This window comes from Charadrius vociferus, unplaced genomic scaffold (genome assembly GCF_000708025.1).
Source record: "Charadrius vociferus isolate BGI_N301 unplaced genomic scaffold, ASM70802v2 scaffold365, whole genome shotgun sequence".
In the NCBI taxonomy this organism is placed as follows: domain Eukaryota; kingdom Metazoa; phylum Chordata; class Aves; order Charadriiformes; family Charadriidae; genus Charadrius; species Charadrius vociferus.
Window position 1 is genome coordinate 444,488 of NW_009648559.1, and position 11,790 is coordinate 456,277.

Below are 11,790 nucleotides of genomic sequence, written 5' to 3' on the forward strand. Positions count from 1 at the left end.
GCGGTTCAGTGAAAGGGCCTAAGTTCTGTGGGGTAAATGTTCATAAACACAGAAAAAGAGCAGGAGGTCCCTAGGAATGTGTTTTGCGCTAGTGTAGCATGTAGAAGGAAGGAATGGTCAACTCAAATCTTACTGTAATTGCTTAAAAATATATTATTTGTGATTCTTATGCTTTCTGCAGCAGAGGCTCTTTGGCTGATTGACACTGGTGACTGAGATTTATTGCTAGTGAGTGAACACCTTCAGGATTTAAACCAAACCAGTGTAATTAAGAATGTTGAAATGTCTAAGCTAGTATTTCTGTTCACAGGGTTTGAGTGTCGGTGTGGAAACGTCTACTGTGGTATGCACCGTTATTCAGATGTACACAGTTGCTCTTACAATTACAAAGCTGATGCTGCTGAGAAAATCAGAAAAGAGAATCCTGTAGTTGTTGGGGAAAAGATCCAGAAGATCTGAACTGCTGCTTCTGCTGGAATACAAAATCCTCTGACCATCTGCAGATTAAATTGACTTGAGCTTTTTTCCTTAGTCATCAGGAATGTAGAGCAGTGTATCTTGCCTAGACCTTTTAATCATGCATGTCATCAGATGAATAGATTTTTTGTTTTTGTTTTTTTTTTTGTTTTGAAAATGACTCTGAACATTTATTTTAATTGCAGTTTTCTGTGGCTGAAGACTTAAGTAAACTTTACAAGTATTATCCTTTAAGATCATTCTAATTTTAGTTGAGTGCAGAGGGCTTTTATAACAAATGTGGAGAAAATATTGGAGGGCTGTGCTTTTCCAGGATAAAACATGCATGCGTTAACTTTGCAGTTTATTTTCTTGTTGTATATAGCTTTTCTCTGCAGCACAATTTCCTTTTTTTGATAATGCCTTGTATGGCACAACTAGTTATCAGTAACTGAATGTATTTTAATCATTATGGCTGCTTCTGTTTTTTTTTTCCCATTAACGAGAGGTTATACATGTTCGCATATTAGCTTGTTTGCACCCTCTACCTATTTATGTATGAATCATTTGTAATGAGAGTGTGTGCTGAGATTGTCTGCGTGTGGTTTTTTTTTTTAAATTGGTTTTTGTTTTTGTGTGTGTGCGGGGAAGGCTGTATGCACTTCATTGACTGCAGGTTTCATTGGGATTACATCCATCAGTCTGTCTGTACACAAATATGAAGAATGATCTGAAGTATCTGTGCTGTATTTATGTTTATCCACGTCTTAACTTTGATTAAATAAAATTTAAAAAATCGGAGCCCCTGTGGCTGTCACTGGCATCTGTAATTTGGATTTCTCTTGCTTTGTTTTCATGGGGACCTTCCATTGGTGGTTCCTTTACTCACAGTGTATCGATCCATATGAGACCATTCATATCCCAGTGCCAGCTAAGTTCTGATTTTTTTTATTTTCACCTTTTCACTTATAACTATGATTTCCAGGAGCTTCCTACCTTGTTCATCGGTATGTTCTGCCCAGGGAGTTCTCCGTGCTTCCAGCGCAGCATGTCGCTCATGGGCAGGAGTTGTGACATTTGTGACAATGTACTTAAGTTGGGGGCAGACCTACAGGTAAAACGGACGTGGCCAGTGACCAGGCTGTGGATCCATGTGTGTGGTTCTGGTTCTAGGAAATACAGCTGTGGGGTTTGTCATCCAGTGTCTGCCAGACAGCACTGCAGAGACTTCCTTGAAGTTAGGTGAAAGAATGGTTCTGGAGACAGTTTCTCCAGTGAGATGTCCTTACTCTGAGGTTTGAAATCCATAGATGTCAATGTTGAATGCTGCCACAACGCCCCCCCCGCCACGTGCTCCTTAGTGGATCTGCAGGCTTGTAAGTGATCCCCATTTAGGGGTAGGAGGAATTGTTCTTTTATTTTGTGAAGGTGCTCAGTAACTCTTTTTTTTTTTTTTTTTTTTTAAATTAAGACTGCCTGTCTTGTCAGATGTCGTGGTTTAGGCCTCAAACCTGGCCTCAAATCAGATCAGAATCTGTGCTTCAACTATTCAACCACCCTGGTAATCCATGTAACTTAAAGGTTGAGTGTCTTGGGTAGTACCGTGGTAACTTCAGCTAGTGCTGCTTATCACCAAACTTAACAGTACACTAAAGCAGAACTAATTCCTCTCCAGATGGTACAGATCTGCAGTTGAAATTTCACTTGGTGACTTGCTGCTGCTTTCAAGCATTTGTGAAATAAATGAGATTGCATGGCTTCATTTAAAACATTAAGTTTTTAATCAAAGCTGGCTACATCCTTTAAAATTCTGAATGCTCTTTAAAAGCTATGACTGGCAATTAGTAGATGAAGCACTACATTTAGCATATAAACACTATGCAGCAGAAGGAGCTTTCTCTGTCAGATAGCTATAGAAAGTAATCTGCAAGACCCAATAATAAATGAAGTATCTTGTGCTCGCAGAAATGGCTTAACCACAATCTATGAAGCACATGGGTTTTATAGTAAAAGAGGGAATAAATAACCCTTTCCGGCAAGTTTCTGTAATGGTCTGCCTTTTTATGGGTCAGAGATCTGTATTTCCTCAGAGCATTTGTTAAACTTCCTCTTACACAGCACAGAGCACGGGAAGAGCAGCAGCGTCTTCTCTTCAGTGGGTGTTTCTCAGTTTGCTTTCCTCTTTGCTACTTCCCTATTCTCTAATCCGTCCCTTCTCAGTTTGACTCCTCCCTTTTCCCTATTTCTGGTCTCTCTCTTCCTTTTCCTAAAAGTGTCCTTTTCACTCCCCTACGCACCCTTCCCTCCAGTTTGCCTTTCCTCTGCCCCTCCTGCTTCTGGGCCAAGCAGAGAGGAGACTCCAGATTTCACGGTACGGGGTGGGGGGAAACCAATCCTGTTCGTGTGTTCTGGTATCTGAGAGACTGAAAGAAAAGGTACAAGCAAAGTGACTGCCTTTGGAATGCACATACTGCCTTTACTCCTGCCCCTTCTGAAGCAACAACTCTTCTGGCCCTCGATGACACAGTAGGAACTGTGACCGCCCTGAGAGGAAACCTGCCTGGCAGTGCCCGCGGTGAGGCAGATTAGCACTGGGCACTTCTTCCACACCCATCCTTCTCAAAGCAATCTAATAAACCTCCTCTGGCCCACCTTGCACAGAGCTCTCAGTGTTAAGAATATTGAAATTTTGACTCCTGATACATAAAACCTGCGTTTAGAGGAGAAATCCACCTTTCCCTGATACTTGAGAATCGTGCGTCATCTTTGTTTGCTTTGGCAGCGGTTCTGCGTTATTGTGGTGGTTGATCTGCTTCTCAGCCTGGGTAACTAGCGAAGCTTTGTATTTTGTGTCATCAGCTTGAGGTTAGCAGATGAACATTTTAATTAATACCAGCACATTTGCAGCACTGCACAGCACTTGAGTAAATCTGTCTTCTCAAGATGCACAGTGTGTAGTTGAAACATGCTTTCAAGATGGTTTTGTTTCTTTTTTTTGAATAAACAGGTTCTACCCAAGTCCTATAACCTTGGCATAAAATATCTTCGCTGTCTTAAAAACATCTCCAACGGTCAGTGGAATGGAGTTGTACTTTGAGTCCAGAAATTTTACAGGAAATTTTACAGAAGTTTGTGCTAGGCATTGTAATATTTCAATAAGACCCCCTCTCAAACAGCACCATGTGAGCTCGCGTCTCCGCTAGTGAAGGGCTGTCACAGATGGGCTGTCATCAATGGTGGTGTGTCAGCTTACACTGAATATCTGGCTCTCCAGCTTGCTGCCTTTCTTCTAATGAGTCTTCTCTGCCAAAAGAAAAAAAAAAAAGTGCTGAGCAGCAAACCAGTTCTTTGGCTTGGCAGTCACAAGCATCTAACCATTTTTATTGCGAAGGGGTGGGCTTTGCTATTTAGTTCTAATTTTAAGGCTATTCCCTCACTGGTTTCTACTTTTCCTGAACATGGGTGGATTTTCTCCTGCAGGTGGGAGAAAGCTGCCCCCCCCCCGCCCTGCTCTTCAGGGCTGGTTGTGCGCATATACATATATATATATATATATATATATATATATCACCCTACAGCAACATGAAGGGAGGTTGTGGAGAGGTGGGGTTGGTCTCTTCTCCCAAGTAACAAGCGATATGACAAGAGGAAACGGTCTCAAGTTGCACCAGGGGAGGTTTAGATTGGATATTAGGAAAATTTTCTTCACCGAAAGGGTTGTCAGGCATTGGAACAGGCTGCCCAGGGAAGTGGTGGGGTCACCATCCCTGGAGGTATTTAAAAGACGGGGAGATGTGGTACTGAGGGACATGGTTTAGTGGTGGACTTGGCAGTGCTAGGTTAACGGTTGGACTTTATCTTGAAGGTCTTTTCCAACCAAAATGAGTTTATGAGTCTATATATCTGTTTTTAAGCTGCTGAAACTATTTGGAAAAAAATGGAAGGACTCGCTCAGGTGCAGCATGGCAAAACTGAAAAGCACATAAAGTGGCAGTTCTGGGTGTGAGTTGTGCAACTACCCAAGGGCTGCTGAGCTCCTGGTGGAAGAACTGCTCAGTGTGGGCACCGTCATTTCACCATCACCCTGGCACGTAAGCAACCCCTCAGAAGGTGAATGAGTGGAGTTACCTCTGGTCTTGGAGCTGTCTGCTGAGATCCCCCACCCGCAGCCATGTACCTGTTCAAAGGAGGTCCCAGTTCCATGTGAGGCTTTATCCAGCAGGAAGAGCCTGTTTCTCCACCGGTCCCTACCTCAATGGGAACAGCTGCTGACTCATGCAAACCTCTGGCACTAATTAACCGTTGCAGAGGGGTGGGATGGAGCCGGGTCTGTGATTGGTTTGGGGCTGAGGACAGGGTGGGATTTGGTGCTTCTGTGCTCTGCGTTATAACATCTGGAGAGGATCTTCCTCCTAGGAAGACGTGCGGCAGCCCGGGAGGTGGGGGCTCTCGTCCATTAGCAAGGACTGCTCGGTGGTGTCAGCATGTCTTTCATCCAGGTAGACAAGGACTCAGATTTTCCTCTCCAAAATCTTCCCTATGGGGTTTTCTCCACTAAGGAGGAGGTGAGTAACAGCAACCTTTGTCCTTGGGGTGTTGTAACTGTCCCGAGGCTGTGAATAAGAGGAGATATTCCCGGCAACCTGGGATAAAGGAAAATTTCCCAGCCTGAGGCATTGCACCGGCTCCTGACCCCACAGCAGAGCCCGAACTGCTGCACTGTCTTTTTTCTTAATGTGGTTAATTTGATGAAAGCTTATTCAAAATTGCACAAAAGAAATGAGAAGTGTTAACGCTTATGAGAAGTACTTTGGCTAATACAGAGAGTGGGGTTTGTGTGCTTTCAACTGTTTTTGTGAAATCATTAAATCTGTGTTTGATCCTTTCTAAGTAGAAGCACGGCACAGTTTGCACTGACTTCTTTTGTTTTGTTTTTTTTTTAATTCAATCCCTCATTTTCTTTGTGACTGAGTGTAATCACACCCCTTAAGAAGCCACATTAAATATTTGTTTTAATCCGCTGTTAATTCAGTAGCGCCCAGTCCTTTTTGCATAACATGAACTAACATAAGGGAAAAATGAAGTCTGAACTGAAAACACCATATTTGCAATCAGTGTTGTCTTCTGGTGTGTTAAGAGCCTGCTCGTGGTCAGTGTTTTTGGTGGCTGCGAAAGCATTAAACCGGGACACAAAATGTGTGTTTCGTTTCTGTCTTTGCAGCGGACCCGTCTTTGCAGGCGTACATTTATGCAGTGATGCATTAAACGTGTAGCAGTGTGTTAACGTTTAAAGCTGTGCCCAAAGGCCGCACGCTGAGCCAGCTTTGGGCATTATATTTTATGATCGCGTAAGAAAACACGGTTCAGCCTGTCTACCAAGGAGGCAGCTCCCAGTTCCCATTTTCATGAGAACGGAGCCCACCTGGGCTGAACCTCACACCTCCAAGTGCCTGCCGGGACAGAGCCCTGGAGATATGTCCTCCTGGAGAAAGGGAAACAAGCCAAGAGCTGCATCTCAGAAAGAAGTGAAGGATTTCTTTATCATTGCTCAAGGAACCTTCATGATTATCTCCTGGTTTCTGCTATCTTGGCTTATCCATGCAGGCTTAAAAAAGCAGAATTTAAACCAGAAGATTGTGCTTTCTGATGTGGTGTTTTCCAAAGATAAAACCAAGATGGTTCGTTTAATCTCTTCCTAGATGTGTCCGTTGTTATCTAGCAAGTTTGGATTATTTTTCTGCCTTCTCCAGTAACCATTCTCTGAAGAAAACATCTTCACCGAAACCCTGTGAAAAGACAGACAAGGTCTTATGGAAATTATTTAGGAAAATAATGTTCTAAAAGTAGCCCAATGTTGTAATGATTTTAAGCTAAAGCAGTTGATGTCATTCCTGACTATCCCAGTTACAAATTAACCTGACGTGACCTTTAGTTTTTTTTCTTCAGGAATGTTTGCTGAATAAATACTTATTATCACATTTGGAATCTTGTTTAGAAATTAAAGGTTAAAAAATAGGTTTAATAGCACGGATTTTCATAGACGGTCATTCCCTTTTAGTAAGCTCGTTTTCATAACGACTGTATCTACTTTGTCTCTATTTGCCGAAAGACAGGAATAATTTAAATTTATCTTTGAGCGCTGCAGCATTTTTATAACCCCCCGTACAGCTGCGGCAGAGCTGCAGTGGGATCGTCCGTGCTGCTCCCCCGCCGTCGCCGCCGGCTCCGCACGCGCTTGGCGCCGGCCCTGCGAGAGCTGCGGTGGATGAACAGGGCCTTTGTGTCCTCGGTTGCATCTGTCCAGCGAATGCAGCCACCATCTCCCTTCCGTGCAGGAAGCTGTCCCCATAGCGAGGATCTAGACCGGGGTTTGCGCGCGTGGCGTGGGCGCTTTGCGTGGCGTGAGGATGGGCTGCGTAGGGCAGCCTCATTCGATGTGGTACAGAAATAACGCGGCAGAGCAAGATGTGCTGCGTTCCCGATACCCTCAGCGGAGTCCAGAGCACCCTTCAACTTCTGGGGAGGAACCGTGGTGCAGAAATGCCTGTTTCGCAGATTACGTTGTTATAGGGATGAGATCAGTCCAGCCCATAGCGTGTCTATGCTTCACTTCCCCACCTATAGAAAGAGGAATAGCATTCACAGCATGTTTCAGGTTATTCAGGACTAATTCTGCAATGCTTGTCATCAATGAGGGGTGGGCAAATACTTCAGGGGCAAAGGGAAGAAGGAAAGGAACCTCTGCTTGTTGTCCTATCTTTCCCCCAAAAGATGGGGATGAGGAGAAGGCTCTCTCCCGCCCCTCAAGGTCTACAGGGAGTCTGCAATGATGCTCTGCCTCTAGCTCTTAACATTTTTCAGTGGCCAGTCTCATCGAGTGGCTTTTAATGGTCAATTGCTGTGATATCAGACCCTTGTCCCTGATGGATTAAACTCTCTGCGGTCACTGTCTTCCCCCATGCCCTCTTTGGAGGATTTGTGGGTACACACATAACCTCTTCTTCTCTTCCCCCCCTCCTCTCGCTGCTTTGCAGCCCAGGCACAGGCTCGGGGTTGCAATTGGGGACCAGATTCTGGATCTCAGTGTCATTAAACATCTGTTCAATGGACCAGCTCTTGCCAAACATCAGCATGTCTTCGACCAGGTATTTATCAGAGGCTGTTGTTCTAATTTCCATGTGCATTTTAGAAATATTCCATAAGGGATTTTAGCAATTTGTGGTGAGATAACAAACATGAACTGGAAATGTGTGGTCAGGTGGGCTCTGCGTGCAGGGAAAACTCATCACACCTGCAACAGCAAGGACAGCAGAGCCATTGGGGTTCAAAGGACAATTTCACTGAAAGTTTCGTCAGACTTTGGCAATGCAAGGGTCTGACACAAAGTCTAAACATAACTTCAGTCCTGCTTTGCTTTCAGCACTTCATGGCAAGGAATTGGGTGGGATTTTAATGCTAAGGAGGTTGTGTTAAGGGTACGGGTAAACATAAATGGTGTCTGGTTGAGATGTCAAAGCTGCTCAGTTCTGAAGTATCGTGTTAGGATGGGCATGATGCAAACACGCAGCAGGTCCTGCTTCAGAGGACTTGTGGTGGGAGGACGGGGGCGCAGACAGGTATGGACAGGGAGGATGGGCAACCTGGGCAACCACTGCCCCGTAGCCCTGGCCCGCCAGCATTCAGCCCCGGGGTGGAAGCGCAGGACATCTTCCATGCATGCGAAGGTTAAGCAAAATGTGGTGTTTTATCTGCCACCCCACCTCTCCGTGTGGCCTGTCAGCCTACCCTGAACGACTTCATGGGGCTGGGCCGGGCGGCGTGGACGGAGGCGAGGGCTTTTCTCCAGAAGCTGCTGTCAGCCAGCGAGCCGGCCCTGAGGGACAACAGGGAGCTGCGGAGGAGGTGAGGCGGGAGCGGGGAGTCGTGGTGGGGTGCGGGGGCCTTTCAGCCGTGTGTGGTACCTCCCACAGCGCCCGCTCATCCCGGGCACCAAAACCGAAGGTCTGAAGGTGGCCACCTGCCACCTCCATGGCGTTGGAGCCTACTGAGGGCTTCCCTCTCTTAATTACATCCCCTCTGCCGCCGCCTTCCATGGAGAGGTGGCTGCACGGGTCTCCGCTCCATCTCTCCCACCTCCCCCAGCACGGCCCGGCCTGTCCCGCCTGGAGCCTCTTCTGCGCGGGGAGACCCCTCCAATCGCTCCTCAGAAACCCCCTGCTTTGGTTAAAACCGGACCCCTTGTTGCGAATCGGCTTCCAATGTGGGGGCAGCGCGCCCCTGTGGGAGTGGGAGGAGAGGGGAGGGCTCAGCCCCGCCCGTGCTGCGCTGACGGGAAAACCGGTGCGTCCATTAATCACACACCTTCTTGCTTGTCCGGAGTGATGCTTTAAATGCTGCCAGCACCTGCCCCGGCAGCGAGCGGGAGCCATTCCCCGCTGTCTTGCCGGGGGATTCCCTGTGCAGGAGAGGGGCTGAACCACTGCTGGACACAGGGACCTTCCCTGAGCAGCCCCAGCCGCTCAAACCGGGCACCCCAAGAGCTGCATCCATTAAAAATCATCTTCTCCGTGCCGCAGAGGTGGCAGTGACCTGCTCAGCTGTGTGTTTCTCTGTGCCCCTTGGGAAACCAGCCGGCTCCCTCCCTGATGGAGGCTCCTTTTGGTCAGAACCACCCCAGTAACAGCACTTTGTGCAGTCGTCTAAGTTTTTCTTCCAGTTTGTTTGTTTTTTTTTCTTTTGCTGCAAGGCTTTGCGAAATAAATTAAGGAAGGAGCTAGGAGGGAGAGTCAGCCTCTTACATGCTGATAAACCACGTAGGGGTGAGAGCTGCAAGTTTTCCCAGCGCTGAAGTTGTGGTTTTTCATTTCAGAGCGTTTGTTCCTCAGGCTTCTGCGACGATGCACCTGCCGGCCCACATCGGTGAGTCTCCCACGGCTGAGGGCCACTCAGCACTGCCCTTCGCTCCCGCCCGCCGAAGCTGCTTTATTTCCAGCTCGCTCAGACAGACAGATCACAGCTGTGACAGGGAATGGGTTTTGCAGGAGCCAGAAGTAGATTATTGTACATAATGAAAGGTAGGTGCTGTCCGTGGCACAAGAATAAAAGCCTGGGGAAGCTCCATAGCAGCCAGAAAATTCCTGGATGCATTTTTCACTAAATTGGGGTTGTCTGGTGCCATGTAACTCTTGCCATCAGGTTAGCATCACCAAAGGCCTTTGTGACTAGAACCAGGGAAGAAACACTTGTTCAGTTTCCAATATTTTCCCCATTTGCTATCAGAAAATAATTCAACTCTTCCAAAGTTTTGCGAGGCAGATGCTCCGGTACAGCCTCATAAACACGCATGAGTCTCCGCTCCGACTATTACTCTGCATTCCAAATCTTACCTCCAGTCCCATGAGGCCATGGACTGCTTTGGAGTTAGTGTATCCACGTAGATATATAAACATTCTCCTGGTTTTAACAGAAATTTCTATTTGGACCCAAACCAACTTGATCAAAGTCAGTTGCGGGATGTGACCTTCACAGGAGCGGGAACGTGAACTTGCCCATTTCCCAGCCAAGCCCTGATCCCACTGGGCTTCTGGCTCCTGTGGGGCAGAGCCCTGGTTTGGGACGAAGTCTAGCCTGACTCAGAGGAACCATGATGAGTTCCCATAGATGTGATACCTTCATGCAAATAGTTTCAGGGTGAATATGTCCTGTTAAAACATTGCTGGCTCCTAGCACTCATGAGTGCTGTGAGTGAGAGAGCTCAGCTACAAGTTATTTAGATTTCTGCTACACTTGCGTTCAGCTCTGTCCTGTGCATGATTCATGCTTGTCCAGAGAGCAAACAGTGGCTGTATCCTCTGCTGGGGCTGCAAGATAACTTTCCCAGCTTGCAAAACTTAACATAACATAAATGCCCCCTCCCAAGCTGAGTTTTTTTCCCCGAAACCCTCTGATTTCCCAGTAAGCGGAGAGGCGGGGAGCTGTTTGCCAGGGATGGCAGCAGAGGGCAGCAGATGTCCTGAGTATGAGCCGATTCCCTCCACCTGGGTACCACCGGCGAGACAGAGAGAGGTGGGACCTGGATCGCCTCTGAAAAGATGCTGCTGCTTCACCTCCTTGCGCTTTCCCACCCTTCTTCTTTACTGGAGGCTTCAAAAAAAAAAAAAAAAAAAAAAAAAGGCCAGTTTTGTACGCATAATTTATAGGTGAACTCTTAATCACCACTTTTACTAAATACATCTCTGTGCTAATAATATTAAATGTTGCTACATGCTTCTGCCTGGCGATCTTGCTGTCTCCTTTCCTGCTCTTTTCATTGCCAGCCGTGTAGGATGTGCTTTAGCCCAAGAGGATGAGGGAGTTTCCTACCATTTTTCCTTATTTTATGGGCTTCTTTCCATGCAGGAGATTACACTGACTTCTATTCTTCACGCCAACATGCCACAAATGTTGGGATCATGTTTAGGGGAAAGGAGAACGCTTTGATGCCTAACTGGTGGGTAGCTCATTTTTTTTCTCTGGTGCAGCATTATTTTGCATGCTTATCTCTATGTGTATATAAGTTTTAAAGATCTGAGTAGTCTTTCAGCAAGATACTGATTTAAGTTCATAGTGGATGAGAATCTGCGCTATCAAGAGTTCGATAACAGAACTGAAACCCACATTTCCCCAGCCTTAGCAGAGTCTGCGCTGCATTTCATTGCAGCAGCCGCACCAATTGCAATGCAGCCGTCTGGTTCAAAGACAGATTTACCTAAAAAATCGTGTTTTGCTTAGTGAAAAGGAAGCAGGGTTTAAGCTCCATGGAATTAAGTGGAGCAGTGGCACAGAAGTGCATTAACACAGCCACATGGCTTTGGATTATAGTTTGTTCACATCTTTATCTCAAAGTAAGGTGCAAATGTCGGTGCCCATCTATGCAGAGCTCTCACCTCGTGCCTCGCACCCCCGTGGTGCTTTCACCCCAAAAAGCGGCTCTGGATGGTGATGGTTCCACAGCTAACCCATGCTCTGTGATGTTCTTTCCCAAGGCTGCACTTACCCGTTGGTTATCACGGCCGGGCATCGTCCGTTGTGGTGTCTGGGACGCCCATCCGGAGACCTGTGGGGCAAATGAGACCTGATAATGGTGAGTCCGTGGTGGGCTTTTAATGTAGCTTCTTATTATTTTTATTTTTTATTTTTCCTACAAGAGGAAGGGTCTGGAATGCCTTGTCTTAAGCTCAGTCTGGGATCAGGGCAAGAGAAAGCCCTGAGTTAAGTCCATCTTGTGTTTGCAAGCCAGGCATCACCAGCCACTCTGTTTCTTCTGGCTGTTAATTTTATTTCCCCACTTGCCTT

General features: G+C 46.6%; 2 protein-coding genes across 6 annotated transcripts in view; both read left to right on the forward strand.

The window, feature by feature from the left end:
• ZFAND6 (zinc finger, AN1-type domain 6) overlaps positions 1-1,286 on the forward strand; it is a 35,437-nt gene extending 34,151 nt beyond the window's left edge. For all 5 annotated transcript variants that reach the window (XM_009886098.1, XM_009886099.1, XM_009886100.1 and 2 more), the window contains one exon: positions 311-1,286. In XM_009886098.1, the coding sequence (XP_009884400.1) occupies positions 311-459 (149 nt within the window). In that variant the 3' untranslated portion in view covers positions 460-1,286. The remainder of the gene's footprint in view (positions 1-310) is intronic.
• A 3,543-nt stretch (positions 1,287-4,829) lies between these two features.
• FAH (fumarylacetoacetate hydrolase (fumarylacetoacetase)) overlaps positions 4,830-11,790 on the forward strand; it is a 17,031-nt gene continuing 10,070 nt past the window's right edge. The window contains exons 1-6 of the mRNA XM_009886103.1: positions 4,830-5,021; positions 7,491-7,601; positions 8,237-8,358; positions 9,326-9,375; positions 10,855-10,945; positions 11,481-11,578. Coding sequence (XP_009884405.1) covers positions 4,941-5,021; positions 7,491-7,601; positions 8,237-8,358; positions 9,326-9,375; positions 10,855-10,945; positions 11,481-11,578 — 553 coding nt within the window. The 5' untranslated portion in view covers positions 4,830-4,940. The remainder of the gene's footprint in view (positions 5,022-7,490; positions 7,602-8,236; positions 8,359-9,325; positions 9,376-10,854; positions 10,946-11,480; positions 11,579-11,790) is intronic.